Source organism: Tamandua tetradactyla, chromosome 2 (genome assembly GCF_023851605.1).
Source record: "Tamandua tetradactyla isolate mTamTet1 chromosome 2, mTamTet1.pri, whole genome shotgun sequence".
NCBI classification, from domain to species: Eukaryota; Metazoa; Chordata; class Mammalia; order Pilosa; family Myrmecophagidae; genus Tamandua; species Tamandua tetradactyla.
The window spans coordinates 23,019,412-23,038,596 of record NC_135328.1 but is presented as its reverse complement, the minus strand read 5'-3'; the positions used below and the strand labels follow the sequence as shown (position 1 = coordinate 23,038,596).

Below are 19,185 nucleotides of genomic sequence, written 5' to 3'. Positions count from 1 at the left end.
ACCCTTTATAAAACCATTCACCTCTGGTATCTTGCATTCCAGCCGCCTTAGCAAACCAAAACAGTATTCTTTTGAATAAGACTGCTAAGATTTTTGCAATTGCTATCCATTCAATATTACTTTGTAATTTTGAAACCCTATTTCACCATGTGCTGGTTTGAATCTGCTATGTACCCCCAGAAAAGCTTATGTTCTTTTAATCCATCCTTGTGGGTGCACACCTATTTTGAGTGGGACGTTTTGCTTACTTTGTTTCAATGAAGATATGACCAACCCAATTCAAGGTATGTCTTAATCCTTTACTGGAGCCCTCTATGAGAGAATAAAAGATAGTAAAGGCCAGTGAATTTAGAGAAAGTAGGGGATGAAATCCAGAGTTTGCTTTGAAAAAGTTGAGAGAGAAATGCCCTGACACATTTAGAGATGCCATTGAAACCAGAACCAGGTCAGAAGTATGAGCAGATGTCACCATGTGCTGTCCCATGTGACAGAAGAAACCTGGACGGCAGCAGCATTTCCTCAGAGGAGATCTCTTCTACTCGATGCCTTAATTTGGACATTTTTATGGCCTTAGAATGTAAATTTTTACCATAATGAAATCCCATTAAAAAAGCCAACTCATTTCTAGTATACTGCATTTCAGCAGCTTTAGCAAACTGAAACAAACTGTTTCATACCTCAGCATACCCATCTATAGAAAGGGATGTTGTGGTAGTTTGAAGCTGTTTTGTACCCCAGAAAAGCCGTGTTCTCTTAATCTGTCCCTCTGAATGCAGACCTGTTGTGGGTGGAACCATTTGATTAGGCTGTTTCCATGGAGATAATGAGCCACACAATTCAAGGTGGTTTTAATTCTTTAATAGAAGACTTTATGAGGTGATAAAAGGCAAAGAAGTTTAGAGAGAGAAACAAACATCCTCCCAGAAACTCAGAGAAAGAGCCATTGAAAGCAGAACCCAGGAGAAAAAGACTAGCAGATATTGCTTTTTTTTCTATCAGAGGAACACTGGATGCCAGCAGCCTTTCCTCAGAGATAATACCTTCCTCTTGATGTCTAAGTTGTACGTTTTCATGACCTTATAACTGTAAATTTGTAAACTAGTAAATCCCCATTGAAAAAGCCAACCAATTTCTGGTATATTGCATTTTGGAAGTTTTAGCACCAAACAGATACCTTACTATATTAATTGTAAAGAGTTTCACAACTCTAAATACCTATGATTTTATAACAGAAAATACTGACATATTTCCGCATGTATTTTGATGCAAACATACTAGGTTTTGGGCTGTGTGTGTATATCTATGTGGGTGCATAAATACCACTCTTGCTTTAGTAAGCAAACTTATTTCTCAGAATCCAAATATCATACAGGGAAACATGACATCTATAAGAAAATTAAATCTGAACCTAGGTGTTGATATATAAAATGATTATATAAAACAAGAGTTTTCTAAAACAATTTATTCAATAATGTACAACACAAATATATAAATTTAGGACCTACTTTTAGATTTTTTTTTTCCTTCTGTGCCTGAAAATTGTGGATTCACTTTTATCTTACAGACTTTATTTTCTGGCTTTTCTCCATTTCTTATCCCATAAAAGCTGTAAGGTTGGTATATGCATGAATTTATCTACTCAGAAGACTGAAGATAAAGCCATCAAAAGTTAAATGGTAATCATTTAATTCACTGCAATGCTAGGCTTTCTTTCATTTAGAATATCTAGATGATTTCTCAATTCCAACATTTGACTTTTTTCTCTATCATTTGATTTAATATGCATTAACTTGTAATTAATTTTCCTTTGATAAACATATTTTGAATTTGAATGCACTCACCTTTCCTAACTTTTGTTTGTTAAGCATTAGCCCTCATTCCGAAAGAACATGGGCAGACAACTTTTATTTCATTTTTTTAAGAACTTTTGTTTAGCCCAATTTATTCCCAACACCACTCTTAATTGGGTCTGTGGGACGCTGTCCCTGACGCACCAACAAGTTTCTCCCTTCCAGTCATTTCTAACTCCAACTTTAAATTGCCTTGGTGTTTGGGGAACAATACAATCATTTCTCATAGCAAATATTTACACTTCTACCTGGGTGGAACTTGGCATCAGTTTTTGAATCTGATTTTAATTCAGGATGACACAAATATTAAGGGAAAATAATGTGCTTTTCCTCGGGATGGAAATAATGTCTCTATTTAAAGGTAAGTCCTAAATATCATGAAACTGTACCTTTCAATTATAATTAAAGGAAACAATAAATATGAATTTCTAACATGAATAACCTGAAGCAATACACCTCCTAATCACTATTAAAGCAATAACACAGCAACAATTTGTTATTACTGTCATTTTGAAAATGCCTGTGAAACCATAAAGCAATTTTGAAATGCTAACTTATTTTTTCATCATAGCATTCCTGAGAGAAAAGTAAGACATGCATACTTATCATTATTCTACAAATGAGACAATAAATCTATAAGTTAGAAGCAAAGAAATTCAAACCAAAAATCTCGATACTAAATGCCAATCACTTTTCCACTATGTTAAAACCATGTGACATCTGTTCAAGTGGGTAGGAAGTGATACTTTATATTTAAATTGTCTAAACTGATTATGCGTATATTAACAAACAGCTTATTTTGACTGATTGAAATATACTAAGAGAAAAAAGAAACAAAAATCAAACGAAATACCTAAGGTTTGTTGCCTGACAACAAGTGGCACATATTAAAATCGTTCTGATTTTGAATCTGCTAATTCTGCACAGAAAATTGCTTAAGAACCTAGAATTTAAGTATTCAGTTGACACCAACCTATTTTTTGCAGCTACTATGTTAGGTACTAGTTGCAGATGAATAATCAAGACTGACCATCACCCTGACCTATGTGTTTTGTTATCTCACAAATTGCAAGATAAGAAGTTTTAAGTGCTGGCAGCAGAGAAAAACAAAGGCGAGAGTAAGGCCAGTGCTCATGTGGGTTTGAAATGCAGATGGTTTTTCTGCCTGGGAGGGGAAGCTTGGAGCAAGTAGCAGGGAGAAGCTTTGAGGTGGTGTAAGATGTGCTGTCATTACAGTTGTCCGAGAGAGCAGTCCTCTACAGACCTGCACCAGAGGCCAGACCTGGAACCTCGGTGTGTTGCCCAGGAAGTTCAATGTCCTGCCGTTTTTCTTCCATTTAGCTTCAGGGCTGAGCAGACCACAGGGCTACTCTCCTCTTTCCGAGGCTTCCATTGATCAGTCTGTGAGCACTACGCATGGAGAACTTTGTCATAAGAAGTATTGTAGCCTGAGTGTGTAATTATTGTGACTTTCCTCAGGGCACTGCTGACTGAGCACAGTCAAGGTCGTATTTGGACCTCATTAATCTCTGTTGTTGAGCATTCCCTCTGTATGACATTTGACTTCTAGGTATATTTTATTGGCACAAATTAGTCTAGGTAGCAGTAGAGAAAGCATGGGCTTTGGGTCTTGCCTTTGCCCTTTATTAAGCAGGAGACCTTAGCCAAGTAAACTAATTTAAATGACATGATACAAAAGCTCGAACCTGCAATATAAATTGGCTAAAATAACTGAACACAGAATATTTATAGGTAGTCTTGACTTTTATATGAATTAAATTATAAAAATAAACTTTTTATTGCTCAAGTTTTTCTTCACTGAAACTGAGATGGCACAGTCCCTTTGTCTTTTTCTTTAAAGTTTAAATATTTCTACTATTTATTCTTTAACTTTATTGATTCTAATTTGAGAATGCCTTTGACAAGTGTGGTTTCTGATTTCCAGTCCTTATCTGCTCTACAGTAACTTTCCCATCCACTATCGCACAAGAAATTGAGGGATAGAGTGGATGAAAAGAGTGGACCTGACATACTCAATAACTCATAATAGCTCTCATTAGGAATAACATGAAATTGGCTGCTTTCAAATCTAATGGATTATGAAAAGATCAATATTCATATCCAAGTCAGTAATTAAAGAAAAACAGGTCATTCTAAATTTCTTAACTCTTGTGGCATATCTGAGCTCTAAAACCTCATAGAAACATATCAAATATATCCAGTTGGGTGTGAATTAAAGTCACAGGTTCTGAAATCTCAGCCCTTCTTGCTTTAATGAGACCCTTTACCACTAAAAGAGCTGTACATTTTCTGCCAGATTTTAGTCTTATGTACTCCAATCACGCTTTCCTTGTCATATGAGCTGGTCACCACTTCTCTACAGAAACTTCCTTCCTCAAAATTGAGGTACTTCTATTTTATTATTCCAAAATTTCACTCAACCTGTTCTCTCTTCTAAGCTACTCTTCTTTTCTTCTGCACTTGTCTATTCATTTCCATATTTCCCTGTCTGGTTGAGTCTGAAGCTCTTCCTGAATTATCCCTTGAGAAATTTATCACTAATAAACTTCCTCTCTCTAGAAAAAAATTTAATTTTCTGCCAAATTACACAATATAATTACATGCATATTGTATTTTCATAAGAAGTTTTTCTATGTAACTAACTGACAGTGAACATTGTAATGATAGAAACCTTAGGTTATTGGTTTCATTTTCTAACTGTGTTTCAGATATTAGTGGACTCAGGTAGGATACCAAAATAAAATACACCTAACAATATTTTACAGCCTGTCATAAGTAAACCTGCTTTTGAAAAATGGCTTTTTCAAGATTATATTTATATGAAGAATATTTGATAACACAGTATGACTGGAATTTACTTTAAAACAAAAAAAGATGAAACATATTCTTGTAGTTTTCAGATCATTAAAGCAATCTACACAATGAGACAAAAGACAATCTCACAGGATCAGAAAATCTGGGCACTTTTTCAATCCATTGTAGATTACCACCTTTATATTCAGTGTTATTTCTTTACCAATTTTGTTAACACATCTGGAAACTCATGAGAATGCAGATTCTCAGGCCCTGTTCTAAACAGTAGTAATACAGAATATGCAGTTCAACAAGTTCATCAAACAAACGACATGCATGCTAAAATTAGTGAAGCTGTGAACTAGGCAGGGTGCCAAAGGTCTGAGCTTCAAACACACTCTATTGTTTACAAATAGAGTTTTATTTTGTAAAACAATGTAAAATATTGTTTACAAAATGTGGTCTTTTTTTAAGTTCTCTCAAGATTGAAAAAATATCAGCATAGTATAAAGAATGATTATTTGTAAAGTATGCTTTTGTGTATGCACCAAATACATATAATATATTTACACATAATTATTTTTTTTCTCATGTTGGCTTAAACAAGTGAATTATCAAGGTATTCTCTGAAGCTACAAAACGAAACAAGCAAAGAGACTGCATAATGTCTTCCAAGATTCTCCAACACATCCATGCAGAACTGTTCCATCAAGTTAAGAATAATCAAACCAGATATTAAGAGTGGACTTCAGTAAGAGATCAACAACTTACTTTGCCCTGATTAGACATTTAATTGTGGTGCATGTGATTCACTTTGTTATGATTTAATGTCTATAACACACAATGGAACAGACTGGAATATGGTAAGCATTCCAGCACAAAAAGAAATATGCAGAAAAATAAAAGTTGCCTTGACATTTTGTTCATGTAAGTTAATTAATGAATCAAAAGTCCATTCCTTGTGGTTGAGGTGAATTTTGCCATTGCCACCAGGTCCATACACATCGGGCCAGATCAAACTAAGAAGTCTAGTTTGAAGTCTCTCATCAAATATGGGTTTTTAGAAACTTCAATTCAGGAATATGTCCTCAAATCAGGATAGTTTACTTCCAAATCTAGATGTGACCATAGATAGATTATGAGGCACAAGTACATCCAGCTTTCCCAGTTTCATTGTATTATAGCCATGTAAATCATTAAGGGTATATGGATATCAGAGTTCCAAGAAACACTCTTTTCATTCCATCCTAAACTATGATTTATCAGGCTAATTTGAAACATTTGTCCCTTGACATCGAGCACAGTTTAGGTTAGGTCTTTCTCTGATATATGGAAAACAGATGACATGGATCAGAACAACCAGACATTTGTGTCAGAATTTCTTCTTCTGGCCCTTTCAGGGCATCCAAATCTTGAGATCATTTTCTTTGCTCTGCTTCTGGTGATGTATCTAGTGATTCTACTGGGCAATGGTGTTCTCATCATAGCAAGCATCTTTGATGCTCGTCTTCACACCCCCATGTACTTCTTCCTGGGAAACCTCTCATTTCTGGATATCTGCTATACAACTGCTTCTATTCCTTCAACTTTGGGGCCCATCATATCACAGAAAAGAACCATTTCCTTCTCTAGATGTGCAGCGCAGATGTTCCTTGTGTTTGCTCTGGGGTCAACAGAGTGTTTGCTCCTGGGCATGATGGCTTTTGACCGCTATGTGGCCATCTGTAACCCTCTGAGGTACCCCATCATCATGAGCAAGGCGGTGTATGTGCTGATGGCTTCCACATCATGGTTGTCTGGTGGAATCAACTCAACTGTGCAAACGTCTCTTGCCATGCAGCTGCCATTTTGTGGGAATAATGTTATCAATCATTTTGGATGTGAGATCTTGGCTGTCCTCAAGTTAGCTTGTGCTGACATATCCCTCAACGTTACCACCATGCTGGTGTCCATTATGGTCTTCGTGGCTTTTCCACTGCTGGTCATCTTCTTCTCCTACATATTCATCCTCTACACCATCTTGAGAATGAAATCAGACACAGGGAGACACAAGACCTTTTCCACCTGCTCCTCACACCTGACTGTGGTGATCATATTTTATGGTACCATCTTCTTTATGTACGCAAAGCCCATGTCTCAAGACCAGCCTGGGGAAGACAAATTTCAAACTTCAGACAAGCTTATGTTCTTGTTTTATGGGGCCATGACCCCCATGCTGAATCCTATCATCTATAGCTTGAGGAATAAGGATGTAAAATCTGCTGTGAAATATCTGTTCACTTGCAAATCTATCCAATAAGTAATCCAGAAATTGTAAATTTTTGTGTAATTAGCAGAGAGATGGCTCTATTAGTAAAATGTAAGAGGAGAATATGAGAAACACCCAGACAGCTTGGAGAGAACAGTTTCAGGAAAGGCAAGCAAGGACCCACAGAAACTGGAAAAGCCAGAACCTGAAAGCAAGGAAACCCAGGAGAAAAGGATCAGCAGATGCTGGCCATGTGCCTTCCTATGTGAAAGAGGAACCTAGAATGTCATTGGCCTGTCTTCAGAAAAGATTTAAACAGTCATGTTGTAGCATGCTGAGTAATCATAGTAGAATGTGGATTCAATCCCTGTGAATGAGTTTGCACTCAGGAACATGTGATGAGGAGGCTGGTTGATCTGTTTAATGCAGTCCCAGCACTACTACACAGACAGAGAATTGTCTTCAGGAATATCCAGGACCTTTTGGTGATGATGGCTCCAGTATTACCATCATCTTGATGGCCTGGATGGTTATTGCAGTGATCTTGTTCTTACTGAGACCTCCTAATGTAAGAGGATCCAACCTCTACTTGGAAAGCCAACCAATGCTCATAATGGACAAGATCCACCAGCCCCTATGGACTAACTTTGTGATATGGGAAGTCAAAATACTTAAACTCCTGCATGACCAATGAAGGAAGATGACCAGAGAACTCTTAATTCCATTATAACTCTTTTTCTTTTTGTATCTGCCATATGGGGTGGTATTGTCTTCATTAGCTTTCAGAAATTTCGCTTAAGCTTATTTTTGCTTCCTGTTTCATCACCATTCCTAATTATAGTTTATTTGAGTAAATTATATATTAAAAAGTTACCAAGGGCTTTTTTTGGTTGTCCTAAACATAAACATTCCATTCATTCTATTTGTAAATGTGACCATAACTTTTGGGATGATTTCTGTCCTGATGGAAATTTGAGATTCCTGCATTTAAATATTACAAATAGCTTTGATAGATTTAAAAATTGCTACTTAGGGGTGGTGCGATGGTGGCTTAGTGGCAGAATTCCTGCCTTCCATGCCAGAGAGCCGAGTTCGATTCCCGGGGCCTGCCCATACAATTAAAAAAAAAAAATGCTACTTACCATAAGGTATGTATGTGGTTATTTGGACTTATTTGAGATTGTATGAATGAAAACTAGAGATGCTCTTTATTTATATTTACCTTGATAGTTTATATGTTAGCACAAGTTTTCTCTTGTTCTTGGGACTGTGGCAGCCCTTAAATATTATATAAATTACAGCTGAAATCTGCACCATATATTATAATTCGCTTATGTGAGTAGGATAGAAGAAGAAATAAAATAGTGTACTAAGTTTTTTACACACATTAGAAAATGTTTAATGCTAAGAAAACTAAATAAACATGATTGACCGATATGGTGGATGTTTATCATTATAACTCCATTATAATACTTTTATAAGCTACTTCACTTTAGCTTTACAAGAGTTCATGAAAAGAAAAAAAAATAACTCTGCTTTGCTGGGTACAATTGATACAATAATAATTTAAGTTATAATTTATTGTTAAAATGAGTGCCTCTCTGGAAGCTTCTTCTGTATTCTAACACTGCCCTGTTAAAATGAAATTATCTTAAAGCTGTTATGTGGGTCTGTTTGGTTATTGATGTCTGATTTAAAACTTTTTTTAAATTGAATTCTTAGTTTACTCCAAGGGAAAAGAGGAAAATGAGAAACAATCAAGGATCTTTTCTCACCCTTATTCCTTTCTAGGTAATGGGATAGAGTGGGCTGGGAGGGAGAATTTATTTTTGAAATATAAGAAAAAGTTGCATTGTTTTATTCAATTTGAAAAAAACATATATATAATTGCCATTTAAAAATGCTTGTGTGACCTATATGACTATGTAAGAAAATATTTCACTATCAATCTTTCTTCCCCAAGGGCTTTTTCCCCTAAATCTAGCTTTTCATTGTGTAGATCTGAAAAATTACTTGTATGAATTGAATAAACCTCCCTATCATGTGCTGTTTAACAGAGCCTCTGATAGAGTTGTGTGACACTCATGGAGGTATTTTTCCCTTCACTGATTACGTTCTTGGCCACATAATCCAATATTAGCTGCTTGCATTCCTCCTTGCATATCTTGGCTTTGTACTTGCCTTCTTGAAAAAATATAACCAACTCTTAATTACTTGTGCTAGTAGAAGGGTTACACAGGTTCATCAGATCCTGAATAAATGAACAGAACATCATAAATGAAAAGTTGTTTCTCTTGCTGGGACTTACTGGAAGCTTTCCCAGTGCCATCCTGGTAAAGTGTTTAAGGCAGAGCAGGTGTTCCTGTTCGGTTCCTGGTTTAAGCTGTTCCTAGTTTAGGATAGAGAAAAATCTGGTGACATTTCCTTTTTCTGCTCTTGTCCCCTGAACCTTGAAGGCTTGCCCTTAAACCCCAAAAGTCTGCTCTCTAAGTTGCCTCAGAGCCAGTCCCTGACAGACACTGACTCTGTGGCTCAGAAACAACTGAGAATTGGTTTTGGTTTAATAAATACTGTAACTTGGAAGCAGATTGTCTAGTGGTAGCTAGACACCTGAAAATCTGGATTCTTATTTCTAGTCCTTTATTTCTGTTACATACTACATCTAGGATTTTAGCCTTTTCTTATATGAACCACCTACTTAATTAGTAATAAAAGTTTCTATCATATTTAAGTCTTATTTTTTGCTTGTAAAATTTCCCTGCATTCCTGAAAAGATAATGGGCTGCACATAAAGTATTCTTGTTAATGTAACTAGCAATTTATATAATTCTATTTATTAGTTTCTACATTTTTTTTTATTAAGAAAACTATTAAATCATTACTTGACTTTGTAAACAGGTACCTCAACTATGACTAAAATACTTCAAAAATAGCCTGGAAAAAGAAAGATAAAACCCCATATCTCAAAATCACCTTGGGCTTTTAAACATTCCACAAATGCCATTAAGAGTTTATTTTGCTTTTGAGCCATTCAACGTTCTGATATGCAAAGTAATTTTTTGCTTTTCATATGGAAAAAGGTAATATTGGTAATGTTTACAGTAAAAGATTTTATGATGTATCTATCCAATCACGATTCCATAGTTAGTAAGTCGTATTTTTGAGTACAGCTATTCCATGTTACTTTCTGTGCCTTTGTAGTATGTGATGGGATAGTGTGGAAGTTCATCATTCTAAATGAAAGTCTGTCACTTTAAATTAATGCTGTGCTAAAATTTGACTAGCTCATCTTAAGACACAGCACAGCAACTTGAAGAAGGAAAAATGAAAACAGTTTTCAGTTAATGAATAAAATTTTTTTGTGGCAATAGTAAGTTTAGTCCTAGCATTATAATATTTCTAAATGAAAAATCATCAAGTATTGGCTACCATGTCTGACGATTACTTTGTTAAAAGAAAAAATGGTCGTGCGATATATTAAATGTTAATTACTGCTTTTAAATATTTATATCATGCCAAACAAATCATGTTTGTGCCATCCAGAGTTTATTGTTAAGGGCTTGTACTATGAACTTTTTATTGATGATATAAATAGAAAACATTAGCAACAAAAAAGTCAATGAGGAACTGCCTTGAAGAAAGCACAGCTAGGAAGAGATGTTTTCATTCTTCGCCTTCACTAGCATTGCTTAACTACTGTCACTACGGGCTACAGTCTGTTATCAATTTTGCTTCCAACATCTTCTGATCCAGATTTCCCAAAGAAATGAATTATTTTAGAATCTTATTTTTGGTGATATCTGGTTCGAGTGTTTAGCATACTGGGTGGCACCCTAGGGGGAAAAACCCTCACACTGTTCATACATAGGTGGCAGGGACGGAAATTCTGCTCTACAACAGAGCATTTTAAGTGAGAGTAGAGCATTAACTCTAATTACTTAAGTGTGTATTCTCTAAAAATGAGAAATACTACTAATTTTTTCCCATAATATTATTTTTCATGTCTCTTTAATCTCATTTACCCATTTGTACTGCAGTAGTGCCTGTGATTGTTTTTCATGATCTAAACCAGTTTGGAGGACAATTGTTTTTCTACTGTCCCTCGTTTTGCGTTTGGCAGATGTTCCCTCATAATTTTATTGAAGATATGTTAATTTTACTTTCTTTTTTTTTTTTTTTTGGCCAGATATACCATGGACTTTTTTTTGTTTTCCTCATTGACTTATATCAGGAGGCATTTGATTTCAGTTTGTTATATCACTATTACCGGAAATATAAACTTGATCACTTGGTAGAATGGTATCTGCTAAGTATATCCCTACAGTAAAATACTCTTTTTTACTTTTTTAAGTTACATGATTAAGTTCATGTTTCAGCTTGTCTAGATTATGGTATGGAGCTGTTTGGAGGAAGCACTTGCTTGATTGCTAAGTGAGGCTATTTGGTAGATTTACATCAAGGTTGATCACATTTATATTTGACTAAGAATATTGCCTTCAGCAATGAGAAGTTTTACCCAATCAGTTAAGGCCAGAAGGAAGGATTGCCATCTCTATTTAAACAAACCAACTTCTACGATATTCCTTGAAAACCTTTATAAGAGCTCGCCACTTGTGGTCTGCCCTGTGGAATTTGAACTTTCCCGACACCACTGTCGCATGAGTCAATTGCTATAATAAATCTCATAATATTACCGTTATATATATACATATGCATATATATAATATCTTGCCAGTTCTGTTTCTCTGAAGAACCTTGAATAACACATTATGTGATATGTGTCTTGTGGGAAGTTACTTTGAGACTATGTGTATATAAACACCTATCGGTTCTAGCATCCATTGATCTTTCTTATCTTAATTATTATACTGTTATTATGTCATCAAATGGTGCTATTTCCAACTCCATTCTTCCTCCTTTAGTTATCTATTGCCATTCTTCTCTAAGGAATGACTTTCCTTTCATCCTTACTTTTCATTCATCTATTAATTCATTTAAATTCATTTTGGCCCAAGAGTTCTTATTTTATTCAAAATGGGTCACAATACATGTTGCAATTATTAATTTTAATGGTCAATTTCCTTCAGGTTTTCTCAGTGGCATCCTCTTCAAGTTAGATCCTGTTTCCTTTTGGTTGGTTCCCATCATTACAAGCTTATCTTGAACTTTCCTATCTCAAGCCCTGGGGTCAGTCATATCTCCAAGAAACCTTGGTTTCTTTTATTGGAGACCTGATCCCTAGGTATGAAATTACTACCATGATGTCATTCTTTCTAGAAGTTTTCAGCAATCTCTATTGTGAAATACATATATCTCTATACATATATGTATACTTATTTTAATATCTATAAAATTATTTTCATATTTACATGTGTATATATGTTTAAAAACAAGAGTTTATATTGATATATTGAATTTCACTCCAAAACCAAAATTTTACTGTTCCCTTCCTCTTTTTGCATTTTTACCTATTTATTGAGCAATCAAAAATCTGGAACCCATTACACTAAATTTGTTTAATTATTAGCATCATCCTAGACAATTCAGAAAGAGTTTCAATTTAATAATAAATGCCACTGGAAAAATAGAGGATTTCTTTTCCAGTTTCGTTACTGGCTGGATGACATATTCTGATGTTGATATGTTCTTTCTTTTTAATCGGTTAAGAAAAAGCCAGATCCTGTGTACTGTCAGTGGAATAGAATCTAATTGGTGTCTAGATATGTTATCTCTACACTCTTACAAGTGACCTATTGGCTGATCATAATGATGGTGGCAAAAGTTGAGCTCTTGGATTCTGTTGAGTCTTCTTTGCCAGATAAACACGTAATGGAATCAGGTATCACATGTGCATTGGAAGAGTTAAAGCTGCTTTGCCTGATAAACCCACAATTGCCTTCTTTGAAGAAACAGTCTCCATTTGTAGAGACTAACCCTGTTTTACCAGCTGAAACTGTAAGGTAATCCTCCAACTTTTTCCTCTTGTAAAAAGTTGATTTGCAAGACACTGCTAATCTTTCTCTGGACCCACTGGCACTGCCCTTATTATCTTCCAGACCTTCAACTAGACTAATGTTTAGAGAGACCACAATGGTGAGGTACGAAATGTGATCCATGAAAACTTGCAACACTGCCAAAGTGCAATATTCTTTCAGTTTAGACATGCAAATATCAGGGGACTATGTATGGGAATGGATGTTAAGCAAGTGGGATAGTGGCAGATAGGATGTAAAGTTGCATCTTGCTAAATTTATTGATGTGGGCCAATTAATCAGAGTTTCTAGACACAGTGTGAGGGTGACAAAACTCTCTAACACTTCATTAGGTTGTTGCCTGAAGCATGGACAAAAAGGTGGCTTAGACTGAGAGAATTTGAAGTGCCAGCACTGTCATGAAAGATGAGGGCCCTGAGTGATTGGAATGTTACAGTGGATTTACCATGTAAGATCTTCTCACCCACCAGAGAAATGTACAAGGGCACAGTTTACCTTTCACCATGACTATCAGGAATTAATTTGTTAAAGCAGCTCCGTCATCCCTGAGGACTCCATGGTTGCTCCTCTCTATAGGTCCAATATTACTGTGGAAACTGCTGCCACTGAACTTGGATCCTTAAACACAATGGGCCTGATCAGATTCTGGATTGGCAGAACCAAGAGGCAACACTTAATGACCAAAGGCAAAGTAGGGAATGTTGAGATACTCTGGCCAAGTGAAGAATAAGCTATTGCACCTGGTCTCTTCTGCAACCAAAAAGAAAACACAACTTCTAGTTGACCTCTTTGGACTTTGGAGACAGCATATTCCTGATTGGGGTGTGTTAGTCCAGCCCATTTACAAAGTAATGTGAAATTTTGGTAGATTTGAGTTGGGACAGGAACAAAAGAATGCTCTGCAGCAAGTCTGGGCTGCTATGCAAATTTCTCTGTGACTTAGGTCGTGTGATCCAGCTGATCAAATGGTCCTTGAGATGTCAGGACCATTAGAGATGCTAATTGGAGTCTTTGGTAGACCTGCATAGGAACATCCCAATGTAGACCCTTAGGATTCTTAGGCAAAGTCCTTACATCCTCTGCAAATCACTACTCTCCTTTTGAGAAACAGCGTTTCCCTGTTCCTGGGTTGTGCTGGTTTGAGAGGATTATGTACCCTAGAAAAGCCATGTTTTAATCCTGATCCATTTTGTGGATTTTTGAATCCCTACTCAGTACTGTAGTTTGAAAACTTGATTAGGTTATCTCCAAAGAGATGTGACTCACCCAATTGTGGGAATTAACATTTGATTAGAGGGAGATGTGACTCCACCCATTCCAGGAAGATCTTGATTAGTTTGCTGAAATCCTTTAAAAGAGGAAATATTTTGGAGAAAGCTTGAGAATAATGAGAGATCCATGAGAGCCACCAGGACTACCAGAGCCCATGCAACTATAGACCTTTGGAGATGAAGAAGGAAAACTCCCCTGGGGGAGCATCATGAAACAAGAAGCCTAGAGAGAAACTTAGTTAATGTCACCATGTTCACCATGTGCCTTTCCAGTTAAGAAAAAAATACCCTGAACTTCATTGGCCTTCTTGAACCAAGGTATATTTCCCTGGATGCCTTAGATTGGACATTTCTATAGGCTTGCTTTAATTGGCACATACACAACCTTAGAACTGTAAACTTGCAACTTATTAAATTCCTCCTTTAAAAAACCATTCTGTTTCTGGTATACTGCATTCTGGCAGCCAGCAAACTGGAACATGGGTCTTAGTTGAGACAACACTGACCCTTAGGCCACCAATATACCATGAGACCTGAGCTGTCCCCCATGAACTGAGTGTTGTCTGACCCACTAAGCTACAAAGTTGGGTGTTCACACAGCACTTGATTATCAATGAAAATGGTTAATTTGAGATTTGACCTGAGAAGGCCATCAAGTTAAAAGCAGGTTGAAAACAAAATAGCATAAATACCCATGGTTCTCATTTCTAGAGTGTTGCCTTCTTTCTTCCAGCTTGCAGGTACAACTTCTTGGGAAGTTCCCTACAATCATTGCCTAAGGAAGAGTAAATTCCATCCTGGTTAACAGAAAATTCTGCATAATATAGGTACCCCAGAATCTGAACAGCTGTATGTTAGAACCCCTTATGGGACGTTCTTGTATGACATTGGCAAAGGGACATCCTCCAGTAGCCATAACTTCTAGCAGTGCACCTCATTCTTTGTCTGCATTAATAGAGAAGTGGCAAGAAATGCATTTACACACTGACTCATGGGCTGCTGCCTAAGGTTTGGCTGTTAGTCAGAGTTGTAGAAGGAAAATCATTGAAAAAGTGATTTCAAAGAGGTCTAGGAGAAAGCAATGTGGATAGACCTTTCTGAATGGGTGGAAATCATGAAGCTATGCATGTCCCATGTGAATGCTTATAAGCAGGTGACCTTAGCAGAGGAGGATTTTAAGAAACTAGTGGATAACATGCCTATTATATGCCTATTATGTGAAAATGTTAGCTTCCTTCCCCATTCACTCCTGTCTTTTCACAAAGGGTACATGAAAAAGTGGCTGTGTTGGAGGTTATGCATGGGCTCAGCAACGTGGACTTCTACTCCCCAAAGCCCACTTGCCTACAGCCTCTGCTGAAGACCTAATCTGACAGCAGCAGAGACCAATGCTCATTCCTTACATTGCATCATTCCTTAAGATGTTCAATTTGCCACCTGGTGGGAGACTCATTAAGGCAATGATTGTAGGGAACTTCCCAAGAAGTTGTACCTGCAAGCTGGAAGAAAGAAGGCAACACTCTAGAAATGAGAACCATGGGCATTTATGCTATGTTCATGGACCAGTTCGTGGATGTGGCAGTGTTCTTCTTACTGGAATAGACAGAATTCTGGATACAGATTTACCATTCCCACAGATACTGTCAAACTATCATTGTGAACTTACATAATGCCTTATTCAACATTATGGTATTCCATGCAACTTTACTTAACAGAGAAGTGTTAAAATGTGTTCATGCCTGTGGAATTCACTGGCCCTTCCAGGTTCCCCATCTTCCTGAAACAGCTGGATTGATAACACTGTGGAATGCCATTAAGGATTTAAGAATTCAATTATTAGCATCAGCTGAGGGCACTACCTTACAGGGTTGGGATGATGCTGTGTAGGAAGCTGTGTATATTACAAATCAACATCCTATCTATAGTGCTGTCTCTCCCAGGACCAGGTTTCATGGATCCAGGAATCAAGAGGTGGAAATGAGAGTAGCACCACTGACTAAAACCTCCGGTGATTCAACAAAAAATGTTTGTTTCCTGTCTCTGTGACCTTACATTCTGATGGTCTAGAGATCTTATTTCTAAAGGTATTTAGGTATATTTCCACTGGGAGACACAACTATGATTCTGCTAAAACAGAAGTTAAGATTATCACCCAGACACTTTGTACCGCTCATGTGTGAATCAAAAAGCAAAGGAAGTTCCAATCTTTCTTACCGAGGGAGGTAAAGAAGGGTATGCCTGGAATGCAAGAGACCCCTTAGGACATCCCTTAATATTTTGGTGACTTGTAATTAAATTCAGTGGAAAACTCCAATAACAGAATCTAGGCAGGATTAGTAAAAGCCCAGTACTTCCCAAATTGTCTTATATGCATTATTCTATAGTTCTGCTTACCCCGTTTACTCAGATCTCTTGAAAATAGCTATTTTAACAACATGATTCTCTTGAAGTATAAGATATTCAGGAATGTTGTTTATATGTAGTAATGGATATGGACTCTATTGCTGTCAGTTGTTACTACTAAAGAAGAAAAGCATAGGAAATGATGATAAAAGTATTGTTTCATTAAAATGATCTCTTAGCACTCATATGACCTTGGTAGAAATAAATTTTTTTAATGTAATGAATATTTGTATAAAAACATTTTTCATTCCTTGAGAAAGAAAAAGGAAAACATATAGTCACACAGCTCACTTCCATTTCCTTTTTATAATATATTGAAAGTTATATAAGACTGTATTGCTAATGTCATTTTTTATCATAAAATGTTCATACAAGTCTATTCCCTTAAAGTAATGGGACTTTCTAACATTATTTTAAAACCATGTTCATTTGGAAAAAATGTTGCTACTTTTGAGAGTTCTGTAAGAATTAATTATATTCTCACGTAACTAAGTTGTCCATTCACTATTATGTGGATTTAAATCAATTTTATCATCCAGCAAACACTTTTCAAAATGCTCAATGAGTATTGTTATCCCATGTCCAGAACAAATAGTGGTGCTCAGTAAAAACACAAATAATAATTAACAAATTAATTCAATAAGTGGGATATTGGAAATGGTTCTCATCATTAAAAATAAAACAAACCACGGTTTCCAAATAAAAGAATTTGTTCTGAAGTAATTTTTATCATCTACAATATTTGACTTTCTAGTTATGACTAATTAAAGTATTAAGGGACTTTGTGAACTTGGGACATTATTTCATTACTTTATACCTCGGTACACACCAATGTACAGAAAGTAGAATCTTAGTTGATTTCTACAGTGTTTTCAGCCCTTAACAGCTATGAAATTAAGATTCAAAACATGGGAATTATAATCTCCCCAGGCACATTCTTTTGAATAAACTTGCTATTTTTCAATCATTTTCAATTAAGGAGAAGTTGTAGAGATAGGACAAAGTATTTGTATTGTCATTCAGTTTATTCAACTTTTGTAACTGTTACTTATTCAATATTACTCTGTAAAAAAAAAAACCCACTTTGCCGCTTCATACCTCAACATACCTATCTATAGAAAGGGATGCCTTGTGATAGAATTTGTAGAGTTTCACAGTCCTAAATGTCTATGATTTTATAATATTATATTAAAAATACTAACATATTTCTGGGTGTATTTTGATGCAAATACAGTAGATAATGGGGTGTTATGTATGCATGTGTATCTAGGTAGGTGCGTAAATATTTCTCCTGCTTTCTTAAGAAAACTGTTATTTCTCAGAACCCATATATTTTACAGAGAAAACATATGATCCATAATAATATTACAGTCAGACCCTAAGTGTTGATATGTAAAACAATGATATAAAACAGACTTTTCTATAACAATTTAATTCGATAATGTACAATATACTATCAGTATTCATGGCTGGATTCGGGATTCTTTTTCCTTCTGTCCCTGAAAAATTGTGGATTCACTTTTGTCTCGTAGACGTATTTATTTTATGGCTTCTCTGGATTTCTTTTCATTCCATAAAAAAGCATAAGGTTGGTATCCTGCATGAACATATCTGCTCAAAGACTGAAGGTAAAGCCAACAAAAAATTAAACATTAGCCATTTTATTCATGGCAATACAATTGTTTTATTTCATTTATAATATCTAGATAATTGCTCAATTCTACATTTGTCTTTTTAAACTGTCATTTAATTTATTAAGCACTAACATTTGATTAATACTGCTTTGGTAAACATATTTCAAATTTGAAAGCTCTCACATTTCCCAAGAGTTATTTGTTAATATTTACCCTAACTCCAAAAGCTACATAAGCAGATAAATTTTATTTCATTTTATGGAACTCTTGTTCAGCCTAATTTATTCCCAACACCACTCTTAATTGGGTCTGTGGGACACTGTGCCTGATGCAACAAGAAATTTCTCCATTCCACTTATCTCTCATTCCAACTTTAAATTGCTTTGGTGGTTGGGGAACAATTACAATCAACCTGGAATAACAAATATTTACTCTTCTACCTGTGTGGAACTTGGCATCACTTTTTGCATCTGATCTTAATTTAGAATAATGCAAATATTATGGAAAAATAACTTGCTCTTCCAAGAGGTGGAAATAATGTCTCTGTTTAAGGTAAGTCCTAAATATCATGAAACTGTACCTTTTCAATTATCTAATATGAATAACCTGAAGAATATACCTTCCAATTCATTATTATAGCAATAATACAGCAACAATTTGTTATTAGTCTCATTTTGATAATGACTGTGAAACCATAAAGCAATTTTGAAATGCTAACTTAAATTTTCATAACAGAAAATTAAGACATGTATACTTATCACTATTTTACAAATGAGAAAAATGAATCTTTAAGTCAGAAGCAAGGAAACTCAAAATGAAAGTCTTGATGCTATGTGCCCATCACTTTTCTATCAAGCTGAATCCATGTGACATCTGTTCAAGTGGATAGGAAGTGATCCCTTATACTTATATTGCATAAACTGATGCTTATAGATATTAGCACTCAGCTTGTTTGTACTAATGGAAAGAAAC

The 19,185-nt window shown here is 35.7% G+C and overlaps 2 protein-coding genes and 1 pseudogene across 3 annotated transcripts in view; all 3 read left to right on the top strand.

The window, feature by feature from the left end:
* LOC143667035 (olfactory receptor 13C9-like) overlaps positions 1-19,185 on the top strand; it is a 713,098-nt gene that overhangs the window by 561,749 nt on the left and 132,164 nt on the right. The gene's annotated exons all lie outside the window — the stretch shown is intronic.
* LOC143659267 (olfactory receptor 13C3-like) lies at positions 6,010-12,076 on the top strand. Its single transcript, XM_077132049.1, has 2 exons — positions 6,010-6,938; positions 12,067-12,076. The coding sequence occupies exons 1-2, from the start codon at positions 6,010-6,012 to the stop codon at positions 12,074-12,076; spliced, it is 939 nt and encodes a 312-aa protein (XP_076988164.1).
* LOC143664997 (small integral membrane protein 14 pseudogene) lies at positions 7,005-7,557 on the top strand (annotated as a pseudogene).

What these genes read in the sequence shown, in the direction of transcription:
- LOC143659267 (XM_077132049.1), top strand. Translation starts at nt 6,010, where the DNA reads ATGGATCAGAACAACCAGACATTTGTGTCAGAATTTCTTCTTCTGGCC.